We start from the raw sequence: 17,028 nt of genomic DNA, 5'->3' as shown, positions 1-17,028 counted from the left end.
TTTATACAGATATTTTAAAGGAAAAATTTGAGCGAGAGACTTTTCTAGTAACAATGGAGGAATATATGAGTCAGAGCATTTCATCAACCGTTCTCTACCATCAAAGAACTATGAACATTTATGTCTAAATTTGCAAAGGAAACTTGAAATCTGGCACAAATCTATAAGAATCTCTGATCTGTTAAATGATATCCTCTGTAGGGATACCCTCTATATGTAAATGATATCCTCCTATAGTAGGAGTAGCTTCCACTCATACTAACTTAGTGCAAAATAAATGTCTCACATTGTTTGTACAGAAAAAACATCACCCAGGAAAGTATCCTCATTTTTATCCCTGCCTCTCATAGCCTTCGTGTGCAAAGAGAGTGTGTATGTGGCTGCTAGCAAATGTTTCACTCTTACAAAAAGTGAATTATGAAAAAAATTATGAAGATTTATTTTAACTGGGAGAATCAACAAAGCTATTTTAGTGTCAGGTAAGACCACTGGAGAAGAAAAGAATAGCAGAGACTTGTAAGAGCAAAGTACATGAAGCTCATTGCTCACAGCTACACGGCACTCAGGGAGGATGGATAGTTGTCTCAGTCCTCTCTAGTCCACCCATCCCCTATTGTCCCTCCGATCAGACACCAGCTTTCTTGGAACTTCCATTCTCCCCGCTGGTGGGCATGAACTGACCATACCTGAGCAGATGACTCCTGCATCCAGGCTATGATCGCAGTAGTGCTTTCCCCAGCCCCGGGAAGGGCACCTCCACACGTGGGACTCCTTTCCTGTGCACCCCACGTTGTCCAGCCAAATGGGCCCTGATCCCGCCCCAAAGGAAGAAGAGAAAGTGGCTTCGAGGGCTTTTCCACAGCCCAGCTGTCTGCATACCACGCGGGCATCGTTCAGGTCCCAGTTGTAACCACAGATGGTGCCCCAGGAGGCCTGGTGAAGGATCTCCACTCTCCCGGCGCAGGGACCGCCCCCGTCCACCAGGCGGAGCTGTCTGCTGCCTGAGGAGAGAGAAATGGGACAATAGGGCGTTGACATGGGGAATGAGAAGGGTCTTCTGTCCTGTGGAACCTTCACCTGAGCAGTAAGGGGCGCTCTCCTCTGAGGCTGCAGACTCTGCTGATTCTGAAATAGAGTCATTGCACTGGGGCAGCAGCTGGGTCTGGTTTCTTATAGCAGTGGCAAGAGAATTAATAAGGTTGAAAAATAGGAGGAAAATAAAACAGGAAATATAAAGTTGAAAACACTCTAGAGAGTAGTCTGAGACAGAAGGTGTTACAAGGTCATATCAGAGTTAACATTCTGATCTGTAGAGTTCTGCACAGCATCTGAGAAAGATTTACAGGAAATGTTGGTCTCTTTTCTCAGAGCAGTTAAATGAGTTCAGAGTCACAGGAACAAGTCGGCAGCTGGATGGATTCCTTACAAACCACACACAGTTTGATGCCATTGACCTAAGAGTTAAAGGGGTTGATTAAATGGAGTGGAGTCAGGAACTGGCTTCATCAGATGCCTCAGATAGCAATCATGAATCATCTACCATTAGAATCCTTCTCCTTGGTACAGTCATTCAGAACTGAAAAACAAATGGGTTCTGAGATGTCTTGGTTTACCCCCAGAATATTTCACTTTCGGTTCTAAGCTTCAGACTTCAGATCTGGATACTTAGCTTTAAAAAAATGTGATCTTTTTGAGTGGATTGAACAATTTGCATGAGAGATGATGTCAGGTAACATTGATTGACATTGGCCAGATTCCACTGGGAATCAGAGAATGTTCTTCTGCTCCCCCAAACATACAACCCTTCCTTGGACTTTGTGTCAAGAATATCTCTATTCAAATTTTGGAGTTATGTGATCTTGAGGGGAAAATAGTGTGTATGTGTGCTTAGTCGCTTTAGTCATGTCTGACTCTTTAAGACCTTATGAACTGTAGCCCTCCAGGCTTCTCTGCCCATGGGATTCTCCAGGCAAGAATACCAGAGTGGGTTGCCATGCCCTCCTCCAGGGGATCATCCTGACCCAGCGACCTAACCAGTGTCTTTCATCCTAACCACTGAGCCACCGGCGAACCCTTCTAGTTCTATTACTGAGCAGAAATAAGTTATATTCCTGCTCTGAAAGCCCTTAAACAAATAAGATTAACAGACTCAATGTATTCTTCTCTCCTTTTATACATAAAAGTGACATAAAGAAAGGTTAAATAATGTCTATCAGTGCTGCACTTTAAGTAAATAATGAACTAGAGAATTAAACCTAAAATTTTCCACTTCCAGGGAGAATGGAGGAGTTCACAGCAAGCCAATGTGTCTTTCTGGGTCTTGCTGGATACAACTTTAAAAGCTGGAAAATATTTTTGAAGAAACAGTAAATGTATTCGACATTTGTTAACACAACATGGACTAAATATGCTGAAATTCTAAAGAGTGGCGATTATTTCAATGTTAGTCCAGGATCTATAGCTTCTTTTTCTCTGTGAGAATTTGCCAATTCATTGCATAATTTAATGATTCAGAATCTGGGCTTGGGCAAGCAGAGGACTACTGTTGTGACAGGTAGCCAGAATAATTTGGGGTTTACCTGGTGCTGGAGTGACAAAACTAGAGTCTTGAGAGCCTCTCACACAGCAGGTTTTCTCCTCAAATATCTGCCCAGTATATAAGCTGAGGAGGGCAGGAAGCTAAAGAACTACATAAAAAGACTTGGAAAGCAGAGTCTTTCTCATTCTTTTGGGTACTGAGCTACCAAAGAATCCAGGCTCTGAACTGAAATCTCTGAAAGTCCATGTCACAGGGACAGAAAAACCAGAGGTGGACTGAGTGCTACCAAAATGGAAACCCACACTTGTTATAGCTCAGTTTTAGGTTATATTTAGATGTTTGAGTGACATATACCCCTTCTCCCTACCTGTCTAGCAAAACAAAGGGTAAATCTTTATAAGTGTTAGTAAACGTATCAGGAATAGCTTACTTTTTCATATATAATTTATAGCACTCAATAAAAAATAACATGATATTTGACAAGATAGGATAACACGACAAATGATCAAAGTGAAAAACAGAAGATAAGAGAATGCAAAGACACACATGATAGAAATGTTGGACTTGGCAGATAAGGATTTTAACTATGATCAATGTATTTAGGGGAAAAGAGAGAATAAAAAGATGAAAAAATACCAAATAATCATTAATAAATAAAAATATCAAAGAAACCATTGCCAACCTTAAAAAGTGAATGAATAAGTTAAAAGAATTTTAGATAGAACCCAGAATATAGTGACTTAGAAGAATCCTAATGTGTTCCCTGGTGGCTCAGATGGTAAAAGTGTCTGCCTGCAATGCAGGAGACCTGGGTTCAATTCTTGAGTCAGGAAGATCCCCTGGAGAAGGGAATGGCAATCCACTCCAGTACTCTTGCCTAGAAAATCCCATGGATGGAGAAGCCTGGTAGGCTACAATCCATGGGGTTGCAAAGAGTCAGACACGACTGAGTGACTTCACTTTCACCTCTTTCAGAGGAGTGCTAAAGATGAGAGATGAGAAGCAGAAGAAAGAGGAGGAGGAGAGGGAGAAGAGATCTAGAGACAGAGAGACAGAACTACAGAAGTCATATTTGAAGATATAATGGTAGATAATTTTTCAAAAGATAAATAGAAGAGTATGAAAACCCCCACTCCTAGTAAAGCTGCTGAAAATCAAAGGAAAAAGGAAAATCTGAAATAATAACAGATTTTATTTAATACTAAAGGAAGAAAGAAAAGGCGAGAAAAGGGAACATAAAGCAGGTGGATCAATTAAGAAAACAGAAAGAGAAATTAAGGAAAAAATTCCATTCACTGTTGCAATGAAAAAAATAAAATACTTAGGAATAAATCTACCTAAAGAAACAAAAGACCTATATATAGAAAACTATAAAATACTGCTGAAAGAAATCAAAGATGACACAAATAGTTGGAGAAATATACCATGTTCATTAATCAAAAGAATCAATATAGTGAAAATGAGTACACTACCCAAAGCAATCTATATATTCCATGCAATCCCTATAAGGCTACAATGGTATTGGTAGAACAAATAATTTCACAATTTATATGGAAATACAAAAAACCTTGAATAGCCAAAGCAATCTTGAGAAAGAAGAATGGAACTGGAGGAATCAACCTGCCTGACTTTAAACTATACCACAAAGCTACAGACAGAGGTTCGTGACACCATACAAGAGACAGGGATCAAGACCATCCCCAAGAAAAGGAAATGCAAAAACCCAAAATGGCTGTCTGAGAAGGCCTTACAAATAGCTGTGAAAAGAACAGAAGCAAAAAGCAAAGGAGAAAAGGAATATATACCCATTTGAATGCAGAGTTCCAAAGAATAGTAAGGAGAGATAAGAAAGCCTTCCTCAGTGATCAATGCAAAGAAATAGAGGAAACAATAGAATGGAAAAGACTAGAGATCTCTTCAAGAAAATTAGATATACCAAGGGAATGTTTCATGCAAAGATGGGCTCGATAAAGGACAGAAATGGTAGGGACCTAACAGAAGCAGAGGATATTAAGAAGAGGTGGCAAGAATACTCAGAAGAATGGTACAAAAAGATTTTCATGGCCCAAATAATCATGACGGTGTGATCACTCACCTAGAGCCAGACATCCTGGAATGTGAAGTCAAGTGGGCCTTAGGAAGCATCACCTCCACTACAAACATAGCTAGTGGAGGTGATGGAATTCCACTCAATATGTCAACAAATTTGGAAAACTCAGCAGTGGCCACAGGACTGGAAAGAGTCCATTTTCATTCCAATCCCAAAGAAAGACAATGCCAAAGAATGCTCAAACTACCACACAATTAACTCATCTCACACACTAGTAAAGTAATGCCCAAAATTCTCCAAGCCAGGCTTCAGCAATACGTGAATCGTTAACTTCAAGATGTTCAACCTGGATTTAGAAAAGGCAGAGGAACCAGAGATCAAATTGCCAGCATACATTGCATTATCAAAAAAGCAAGAGAGTTCCAGAAACATATCTATTTCTTCTTTATTGACTATGCCAAAGCCTTTGATTGTGGTGATCACAATAAACTGTGGAAAATTCTTCAAGAAATGGGAATACCAGACCACCTGACTAAAGCCTTTGATTGTGTGGATCACAATAAACTGTGGATAATTCTTCAAGAAATGGGAATACCGGACCACCTGACCTGCCTCTTGAGAAATCTGTATTCAGGTCAGGAAGCAACAGTTAGAACTGGACATGGAACAACAGACTGGTTCCAAATAGGAAAAGGAGTACGTCAGGGCTGTATATTCTCCTCCTGCTTCTTTAACTTCTATGCAGAGTACATCATGAGGAACACTGGGCTGGAAGAAGCACAAGCTGGAATCAAGATTGCTCGGAGAAATATCAATAACCTCAGATATGCAGATGACACCATCCTTATGGCAGAAAGTGAAGAAGAACTAAGAAGCCTCTTGATGAAAGTGAAAGAGGAGAGTGAAAAAGTTGGCTTAAAATTTAACATTCAGAAAACTAAGATCATGCTATCTGGTCCCATCACTTCATGGCAAATAGACAGGTAAACAGTGGAAACAATGTCAGACTTTATTGGGGGAGGGCTCCAAAATCACTGCAGATGATGATTGCAGCCATGAAAAATTAAAGACACTTACTCCTTGGAAGGAAAGTTATGACCAACCTAGACAGCATATTAAAAAGCAGAGACATTACTTTGTCAACAAAGGTCTGTCTGGTCAAGGCTGTCGTTTTTCCAGTAGTCATGTATGGATGCCAGAGTTGGACTATAAAGAAAGCTGAGCACAGAAGAATTGATGCTTTTGAACTGTGGTATTGGCGAAGACTCTTGAGAGTCCCTTGGACTGCAAGGAGACCCAACCAGTCCATCCTAAAGGAGATCAGTCCTAGGTGTTCATTGGAAGGACTGATGTTGAAGCTGAAACTCCAATATCTGGCTACCTGATTCAAAGAACTGACTCATTTGAAAAGATCCTGATGCTGAGAAACATTGAGGGCAGGAGGAGAAGGAGATGACAGAGGATGAGATGGTTGGATGGTATCACTGACTCAATGGACATGCGTTTGAGTAAAATCTGGGAGTTGGTGATGGACAGGGAGGCCTGGCGTGCTGTGGTTCATGGGGTCACAAAGTGTTGGACATGACTGAGCGACTGAACTGAACTGAACAAAGGTACAGTCATCAAGACAGTATGGTACTGGCACAAAGACAGAAATATAAATCAATGGAACAAAATAGAAAGCCCAGAGATAAATCCATGCACCTATGGACAACTTATCTTTGACAAAGGAGGCAAGAATATACAATGGATAAAAGACAATCTCTTCAACAAGTGGTGCTGGGAAAACTCATCAACCAACTCTAAAAAAATGAAACTAGAACACTTTCTAACACCATACACAAAAATAAACTCATGATGGATTAAAGATCTAAATGTAAGACCAGAAACTGTAAAACTCCTAGAGGAAAACATAGTCAAAACACTCTCCGACATAAATCACAGCAGGTTCCTCTATGACCCACCTCCCTGAGTAATGGAAATAAAAGGAAAAGTAAACAAATGGGATATAATTAAACTTAAAAACTTTTGCACAACAAAGGAAATGATAAGCAAGGTGAAAAGACAGCCTTCAGAATGGGAGAAAATAGCAAACGAAGCAACTAACAAAGAATTAATCTCAAAAATATACAAGCAGCTCTTGCAGCTCAATACCAGAAAAATAAACAACCCAATCAAAAAATGGGCCAAAGAACTAAACAGACATTTCTCCAAAGAAGAGATACAGATGGCTAACAAACACATGAAAAGATGTTCAACATCACTCATTATCAGATAAATGCAAATCAAATCCATAATAAGGTACCATCTCACACCAGTCAGAATGGCTGCTATCCAAAACTCTACAAACAATAAATGCTGGAGGTGTGGAGAAAAGGGAACCCTCTTACCCTGTTGATGGGAATGCAAATTTGTACAGCCACTATGGAGAACAGTGTGGAGATTCCTTAAAAAACTGGAAATAGAACTGCCATACGACCCAGCAATCCCACTGCTGGGCATACACACTGAGGAAACCAGAACTGAAAGAGACAGTGCTATGATGTACCCCAGTGTTCATCATAGCACTGTTTACAATACCCAGGACATGGAAGTAACCTAGATGTCCATCGGCAGATGAATGGATAAGAAAGCTGTGGTACACATACACAATGGAATATTACTCAGCCATTAAAAAGAATACATTTGAATCAGTTCTAACTAGGTGGATGAAACTGGAGCCTATTATACAGAGTGAAGTAAGTCAGACAGAAAAACACCAATGCAGAAAGATGGTAATGATGACCCTATATGCAAGAAAGCAAAAGAGACACAGATATAAAGAACAGACTTTTGGACCCAGTGGGAGAAGGTGAGGGTTGGAGATTTAAGAGAATAGCAATGAAACATGTATATTATTGAATGTGAAATAGATCACCAGTTCAAGTATGATGCATGAAACAGGGCGTTCAAAGCTGGTGCACTGGGACAACCCTGAGGGAGGGGTTGGGGAGGGAGGTGGGAGGGGGGTTCAGGATGGGGACACATGTACACCCATGGATGATTCATGTCAATGTATGGCAAAATCACTACAATATTATAAAGTAATTAGCCTCCAGTTAAAATAAATAAATTATTTTTTTAAAGCAAATGGTAGATATGAACACATCAATATCAGTAATTGTATTTACAGTAAATAGATTAAGATAAAACAAAGTTGACACACATGTTACTTGCATAATGCTCACCTTATATTATGAAAGCAAAGAAAGGTTGAAAGTTAAATGATGGAAAAAATGTACTAACTGTAAGAAAACTGGAGTAGCTATATCAATGTCCCAGAAAGTAGACTCAAGCCAAGATATACTAATTGAATTAAAGAGGGAATTTTCATGATTATAATGAGATGCACCCTTAAAAAGGATATTATAGACAACAAAATTCAAGAAAGGTAACAGAACATAGCTTTGAAATAAACTTGACAGATTGAAAAGAAGAAATAGACAAAATTACAATCAAAATTCGGAATTATTACTGTATCTTTTTCAGTAGCATACAGACCAGACACACAAAAAACAAAGAATACAGTAGATGTACAACAACATAATCAGCACATTTAACTAAGTAACACATAGAGCAATGCACCCAACAATGCAAGAGTTCACATTACTGTAAATGCACTCGGAACTTTTACCAAAATGGCCATATAATAGGACAAAATCTTTCACTCTTTGAATTCATACAGAGTATTTACTCTGACCACAGTGGAATAGAATTAAAATGGGGAAATTCAGCAACACCCTTCCAAAAAAAAAAAAAAACCCTGAATCTGGGAATAAATTTAAAACTTACAAAATATTGTGAAATAATGAAAATAAAGATTGATAATAAACACAAAATAATGATATGATAATAAATTCTTCTAATGAAATCCAGGTAGTGCCTAAGGGAAATTTATACCCCAGATTTAGAGAAGAGGAAAGACTGAAAGTGAAAAAAATGTAAGCTCCCAATTAAGAAACTAGGAGATGAGCAAGTCTAAAGGATGTAGAATGTTGGGGTTAATTTAAAAAGGAATAAAAATTAATGGAAAAGAAAGTAAGCATAAGGTAGAAAACATAGAAGAAAGCCCTTTAAACATGGCTCATTGAAAACTGATGAACACTGAGCAATGCTTAAGAAAAGCAGAGAGAAAATAAAGTTTACAATTCCAAGAATGAAAAGGGACATCACTATGAATCATACAGATTTTTTGGTCATAGTTTTTGTGCTGTTGCTTGTTTGATTTTTGGCTGTGCTGTGGCTCGTAGTTCCCAGATCAGGGTTGAATCTGGACTCATGACAGTGAAAACCCAGAGATTTAATCCCAGGATTGCATAGTTTTATTAATACAACTTATACATTTAACATGGATAAGTACATAGAAAGGGTCACTTTCTCCACAATCTTGCCAACACTTAAGTGTCTTAAAAAAAAAAAAAAAAAAAACAGTCATTCTGACATGCTGCTGCTGCTGCTAAGTCGCTTCGGTCATGTCCAACTCTGTGTGACCCCATAGGCTGCAGCCCACCAGGCTCCTCTGACCCTGGAATTCTCCAGGCAAGAGTACTGGAGTGGGTTGCAATTTCCTTCCCCACATTCTGACATGTGTGAGATGATATCTCTTTGTGGTTTTGATTTACATTTCTCTGATGATTGACAATGTCAAGCATTTTTTCATATACCCATTGGCCATCTGTGTATCTTTAGAGAAATGTCTATTCAAGCCCTTGGTCAATTTTTTAATTGAGTTACCAGGTTTTGGGTTTTTTTTTCCTTGAGTTGCAAGAGTTTCTTCATTTTTTGGAAATTAAAACCTTATATCATTTGTGCTAGCTTGCTTTTTCACTCTGTTGATGTTTCCTTTGGTTTGTGGAAGCTTCTCAGTTTGATATATCCTCACTTGTCTATTTTCGCTTTGTTGCCTGTACTTTTGATATCATATCCATGAAATCATGAAACAATGCATTTTTATTTTGTGATGGGGCTAAGATATCATATATCTAAAATGTAATTCCTATCTGTATATTCACCATCATACATAGTAATATAAATTCAGATAAATAAATAAATTCAAAATAAGGTTTTGAATATTCTTTAGTGAAACTGCAAAATTATTTGCAGGAAATAAAACTTAATTCAATGCTGCTTTGAGATGAAGAATGGCATTTGAAACACTGCATTAGAGGCAGAAGTGAAAAAAGTAAAATATTATAGATTTGACCACATAACCCCCCATAAACATATACAACCTTAAAAATATATGCAAAAACTGGGGAAAATATTTACAAAAATGAGTAAGAAAAATAAGAAGTGTTGTTTGTTTACAGAGAGTTCCTATAAATAAATAAGAAGTTTTAAAACATTCTAGAGAAAAAATATTGATATATAAGATATCTTAAAACAGTAATATAGAAAAGAAGATAACTTTTTGTATATAGTGTTTATGTGGATTAAAAAAATGATCAATGCTCTTATTTCAAGACTATGAAGAAAATAATACTCTTTTTTTAATTAATTATTTATTTGATTGTGCTGAGTCTCAGTTGCAGCATGCAGATTCTTACTTGTGGGATCTAGTTGTCTGACCAGGATTGGAACCCAGGTCCCCTGCATTGGGAGCACAAAGTCTTAGCCACTGGACCACAAAGGAAGTCCCCAAAATAATACTCCTTTAATTCCATTAATATTGCTGAGAATATTGAAAACTACTGTGCTGGACAATTAGGCAATACATACAGAGGGAGGCCTTTAAATTGGCTATCTTGAGGAAAAAATAATGTCTTCTCTATTAAGTCAATGTAGATGTTCATAAGAACTTTATCACAGCATTGTATTTGAAAATATTATTAATGTACAATAAATAGGATTAGATAAATAAGTTATGATTCATGGGATGACTGAAATACTGGCAACCATATAAATGGCATAGAAGATATTTTACTGAACAAAAAGAAATTTAAAATGTATTATTTTGAAAGTGGATATAAAATGACATTGGAAGAAAAGCTATGACCAACCTAGAGAGCATATTAAAAAGCAGAGACGTTACTTTGCCAACAAAGGTCCATCTAGTCAAGGCTATGGTTTTTCCAGTAGTCATGTATGGATGTGAGAGTTGGACTGTGAAGAAAGCTGAGTGCTGAAGAATTGATGCTTTAGAACTGTGGTGTTGGAGAAAACTCTTGAGAGTCCCTTGGACTGCAAGGAGATCTAATCAGTCCACCCTAAAGGAAATCAGTCCTGAATATTCATTGGAAGGACTGATGCTGATGCTGAGGCTGAAGCTCCAATACTCTGGCCACATGATAAGAAAATCTGACTCATTGGAAAAGACCCTGATGCTGGGAAAGATTGAAGGTGGGAGGAGAAGCGGATGACAGAGGATGAGATGGTTGGATAGCTTCACTGACTCTATGGACATGAGTTTGAGTAAGCTCCGGGAGCTGGTGATGGACAGGGAAGCTTGGCGTGCTGCAGTCCATGGGGTTGCAAAGATTCAGACAAGACTGAGTGATGATCCAGTCAAGTGTGTCTGTGTGTGTGTATGTGTGTGTAGGGACTGAGATTTAATGCAGAGATTGTGTTCAGAAAGAATATAAAGGGAGCTGGTATATCCTGCCTTGTACTTTAGAGACAAGTGCAAGCTCAGAAAATATTTAATGCTCTTTGGAACGATCATACCAAAGCTGAAATTGACAAGTATATGAGGACAAACTCATGTGAACTGAGTTCCTTAGTGTGTGAATATGTGCTTTAATAATATGATGCTACAGATCATTCTGAGGAAACCTGCTTGTTTGAGTGAACTGTGATTTCTCCTTAGCCTAATGAGAAATTCCTTCATTGTTCTTGTATCTGGAGAGGCCAAAGGGGAATCAGAGAGCCAATTTTATATTTCACTCAGAGAGTCTACCTCTATTCTTAACAGCCTGCAAAGCCTGAAAAAATGACAACCACCATTATAATATGTCCCAAACCCAAGGAACTGGAAGTTTCATTTTGTGGGTTTTTTAAGATTTTTTTTGATGTGGATCTATTACAATATTCCTGTTGTTATGTTCTGTGTTTTTGTTTGTTTGTTTGTTTTTATTTGGCTGTGAGGTATGTGAGATCTTAACTCCCCAACTGGGGATCAAACCTGCACCCCTTGCATTAGAAGATGAAATCTTAATCCCTGGGAAGATGAAATATTAATGCCAGGGAAGTCCCCAACTAGAAGTTGAAAGAAATATAACAAGGGAGTGAAGAGCAGAACTTCTTGCTTCTTTGGGGTGGAGTGGAGTTTCCCAAAGAAGAGAGACAGAGACTTCTGACGGGGTGGGGGGCAGGGGCTTGAAATAAGGAGGGAATATGGGATCAGAAAAGGATGGAGAGATGAGCTTTGCTAAAGCAGACAGGACCAAGGGCTAACCTGGAAAAGCTGACTTTCCAGGCATGTGACTAGCTCATTCTAATTTCAGGAACTCAAAGCAGGTATCTTGGACTCTCCTGATTTAATGGCACAGTGAAGACCAACTTTCATACAGCATCTGTGGGAATGACAAGTGAGAATATTCACCACAGGGACATTCACAAACACAGAGTTCTTGCTAAATATCTGACCCATTAAGATGTCACAGAAAAAGCTTGTGCTCTCCACTGAGACAGGGAAAAACTGACCTGCCTCAGTGGGGAACATCATCAAGTCTCTAAGACTAAATCCCTCTTCTGCCTTCAATGCATCAGGCCATTGATAGCACCTGCATTTGGTGTTAGTGTTTTTTTTTTTTTCCCTTTGCACAGTGGGGTTGGAGAACCACTGATCCAAGAGGTAGGAAGGGAAAATATTACAGGCAGGAAGACAGAGTCCTGCCAAATCCTATGCTAGGGAAAGACTACAGAAAAGCAGAAAAACATCTGAGCTGTGGGTTGTTTGTGGGGAAGGAAAAGAAACTCAGAGTTCGAATGCAAATGCAGGGTTATCCAAAGGTGTGATTACAGTTTCTACTGAGAGGGCTTTCCTCATAAAAAGGAAGATTTCCATATTTGCCCTTACCATACATACATACACACATATCATCACCACCATTACCATTGCTACCACCAAATCCAGCAGCCTGGCTTAGAGAGTGTGAGTTCTATGGAAAGTGAAGTGAAAGTGTTAGTCATTTAATCATGTCCAACTCTTTGCAACCCCATGGACTGTAGCCCACCAGGTTCCTCTGTCCATGGAATTCTCCAGGCAAGAATAGTGGAGTGGGTTGCCATTTCCTACTCCAGGGCATCTTCCCATCACAGGGATCAAACCCAGGTTTCCTGCACAGCGGGCAGACTCTTTACCATCTGTGCCACCAGGGAAGTTCTATGGACTCCTATCTAAAAAATCAACTTCCACTGGGCAGATTTATTTCTGTTCACACATTTAGCCTATACATACTCTTTCAATTCACGTTTACCCATTCCCTTATCTCACATGTACAGACACACACACATGCACACACACATGTATGTTGTTGTTTAGTCTTTAAGTCGTGTCTGAATCTTTGTGACCCCATGAACACCCACCAGGCTCCTCTATCCATGGTATTTCCTGGGCAAGAACACTAGAGTGAGTAGCCGTTCCCTTCATTAGAGGATCTTACCGACCCAGGGATCGAACCTGCATCTCCTGCATTGGCAGGCAGATTCTTTATCACTGAGCCACCGGGAGGTCCACACATATGTATGCATACACTTAAAGAATACATACATAAACACACATGTGCACATACACACACACATGTCCACAGTCTAAAAGATCCGAAATACTGAACTGGTGGGGAGAGATGTAATATAAAGTATGGGAAGGACAGATCAGAGACCCAGACAGAGGCAGTCCCTCAGCCATAATCCATTAGAGGAAAACTGAGAAGTGGTCAGACATTTTCTGAGCTGTTAGGTGTACTTGGGGAGGGCTAAAAACACAGAGTTAGATCTGTGAATAGAATTTATATCTCTGCAGCATATTACTGCTTAACTTGAAAAACTGAGCCCCGAGGGAGAAAAATCAGCACTCACTGTCACTAAGAATCACATTTGGTCAAAACCAAATGGTCAACAAATAGAAAGGTATTGTCCTTACAGTTCCACAGATCATTCCCGTAGAATCTTATGGCTAATCCAGTGTGTCTGCTGAATTTGAGAACACTTACCTTGAGCACGCGATAGGATGCTAAAGAGCAGACAGACAAGTCCCTGCAGAAAGCAGTGTCCGTTCATGGTTCTCTGATCCTCTTGTCTTTGGGTAACAGCTACAGTTTCCCCAAACTACATGAGGAGTTCTCTGGGCCCTTAATGGAGGCTCTTACAGCAGGAAGGGGTTCATATAATCCCATCCCCTGACACTGCCATCTTCCGAGCCAATAGAAACGCTTTTTAACATCTTCTCTGCCATCAGATGCTATATAAAAGGAAACTTTCTGAAGTTCAAACACCAATTAGATGCTGAATCTTGAATATCTCCTTATATGAGATGCAAGGTTATCTGACGTCAGGTGTCATTCTGTCCGTTAAGCTGATGCAGAAAAGCTATGTTAAAGAAAAAAATAAAATTATATATATATATATATATATATGTGTGTGTGTGTGTGTGTGTGTGTGTGTGTGTGTGTGTGTGGCTTTCTTTTTCTCCATGCCAGGCGTCCGGTTCAATGGCTGGTTCAGCTCAGCTGGTGGGATCAGCCAGAAACACTTTCTGGGTCAGTTCTACCTCCTCTACCTCCTCACAACCCTGGGAAAGATGAGTTTTGTTTCATTGGGCGGAGGGCTGCAGTGTCAAGTGACTGACATATTGTGGCTGCAAAGAAACTAAGTAACTAATGGAGAGAACAAAAGGTCATGTGAGCACAAAATCGGGATAAGAAAGGTGAAAAATTCTTAAGTAAATGGAAAAAAAAGGTGAGATGAACCTCAAGGGGACCAGCTTACTGGCTTCATAGGGTGAGTCTTCCCCTGCTTCCATTTCTCCTTGGTGAGTGGAAGCCTTGTAAAGATCCAGGGCTCCAGAGACTCCTGAGCAGGCCTGCCCTTTTCCTGAAAACCAGTATGCCTTTCCTATTCTCCATCTTAAGGATAGTCTTCTCTTCTCTGCATTGAATCAGTTGTGACCTCATTTCATCCTAAAGAATCAACTTCAGCCCCGATTTTTCCCAAAAGGCCTGCTTATAACTATCTTCTTAGAGCCTGACAAAGCTTGCCCTGCTCCTAAGACAAAATTTCTTCGATAAATGTAGGGCTGTTTTTCTTCTTGATTTTGTTTTGATATCGTGTTTTTTTTAAGAAAGTTATCCACTTTATCTAAACTGTTAAGTTTATTAGCATATAATTGTTCATAGTATATGAACAATTCATTATAGTTATAAGGTCTGTTGTATCTGAATGATTACTTTTACTTTTGATATTGATCTTTTGTTTCCTTTTTAAAAATTATTTTTCGCTATGATTTGGTCAATTTTACTAACTTTTGAAAACCCAAGTTTTACTTTGCTAATGTTTGCTTTTATTTTTCTAGACATTTACCTTATTTTTTTATTTCTTTCTACTTGTTTGGTTTCAGTTTGCTTAACCATGGTGCTGGAGAGGACTCCTAACAGTTCCTTGGACTGCAAAATCAAACTAGTCAATCCTAAAGGAAATCAACCCTGAATATCCATTGGAAGGACTGATGCTGAAGCTGAAACTCCAGTACTTTGGCCACCTGATGCAAAGAGCTGATCATTGGAAAAGACCCTGATGCTGGGAAAGATCGAAGGCAGAAGGAGAAGGGTGCGACAGAGGATGAGATGGTTGGATGGCATCGCCAACTCGATGGACATGAGTTTGAGCAAGCTCCGGGAGATGGTGATGGACAGGGAAGCCTGGTGTGCTGCAGTCCATGGGGTCGTAAAGAGTCGGACACAACTGAGTGACTGAAGAACAACAGCTTCCTGAGGTTAACCGTTAATATTTTAATCTTTTCTTATTTCTTTTTTTGGGCAGTGCCATGCAGCATACGGGGTTTTGGTTCCCCTACCAGGGCTCAAATTCATGTCCTCTGCAGTGAAAGCATGGTGTCTTAACCACTGGACAGCCATGGAAGTCATTCTTTTCTTATTTTCGATATAGGTATTTAAAACTAGGCAATTTCCTCTAAGCAAAGCTTTAGCAGGCTCTCACAATTTTTGATATATTTTCTTTTCACTATCACTTAATTCAAGATATTTCCTAAAAATGCTTGTGATATATTCTCTACTTTTGGATAATTTTTTAAAGTATTTTAAAATTTCCTACTATTTATGGAATTTATAAGTATATAATTTTTTAAACTTGTTTTTTATTGATCAAAAATGCAAGAAGTAGCAAGCATTGGTGAGGATGTGGAGAAAAGACAATCCTCATACATTGTTGGAGGGATTGTAAATTGGTGCAGCCACTTTGGAAAACAGAATGAAGATTCTTCAGAATTTGCTATACTGTCAGAGTGATGGAGATGCCTGTTGACCTGGTAACTGAAACCAGCTTGGACATGATACTCTGCAAAGATGAGACTTCCCTTCCATGGCAAAATACATATACCCTAAATCAATCACACAAATCAATTATCATTGTATGGTTACCCATGATATACTCAACAGTAAGAATACACAGATCCAAGAATCAGTGGAAATTGGAATGATTATGCTTTTATTCTCAAGGTCCACTTGAGGAATTTGGGCTTCCCATATTCCAAGTCTAGGCTTTATGGATTTAGCTCTGGTTCACAGAAGGAAAAGTAATTTCACCAGGGGACACACACAGTAAGTGTCACCTTAAACTTTAAGCCATGACTGCTTCCCAGTCATCCTAGGATCTTCATGGCAAATTATCAACAAGCAAGTAAACAATAAGCTTTTTTCAATGCTAGAATACCCTAAGCATCAGAAAGAGAATTGCTGCATAACAGGTGTAGCCAAAAACCTATCTAAAACCCAGGCAATTTATTTGGGATCTCTTGGCACTCCCTTGCTCCATTTTGATAATAAATATAAAAGTGCACCAGCCACAGCCTGAGAAGTGTATAGTGGCCAGGGTTTCAGATCTCCCAGGGTGAGGGTGTAGACCACTCCACCAAGTAAGCTGCCTAGACCAGCAGAGGTGCTAATAGATAGTGAAGGAAATCTAGAATGTGGTAAATGAGGGAAATGATGATTTATAGCTGTGGACACAACACCCAACTGCAGTGGTGGGGTCTGTAGCTTGTCTTAACTAAATTTCCTCTTGCAAGTTACCCCGGAAAAGGAAGAAGCATATAAAAATCCAACAAGAATAAACTCTCAAAATTTAATGTAAAATATATACTTAACTTGGGCTTCCCTGGTGGTGCAGTGGTAAAGAATCCACCTGCCAATGCAGGAGATGCAGATTGGATATCTGGGTTGGGAAG

The 17,028-nt window shown here is 39.2% G+C and overlaps 1 protein-coding gene across 1 annotated transcript in view; it reads right to left on the bottom strand.

The window, feature by feature from the left end:
• Positions 1-17,028, bottom strand: part of LOC128048485 (scavenger receptor cysteine-rich type 1 protein M130-like) — a 123,224-nt gene that overhangs the window by 32,163 nt on the left and 74,033 nt on the right. The window contains exon 12 of the mRNA XM_052640886.1: positions 912-1,001. Coding sequence (XP_052496846.1) covers positions 912-1,001 — 90 coding nt within the window. The remainder of the gene's footprint in view (positions 1-911; positions 1,002-17,028) is intronic.

This window comes from Budorcas taxicolor, chromosome 5, assembly GCF_023091745.1.
Source record: "Budorcas taxicolor isolate Tak-1 chromosome 5, Takin1.1, whole genome shotgun sequence".
Taxonomy (NCBI): Eukaryota; Metazoa; Chordata; class Mammalia; order Artiodactyla; family Bovidae; genus Budorcas; species Budorcas taxicolor.
This window is presented reverse-complemented; position numbering and strand designations above follow the sequence as displayed.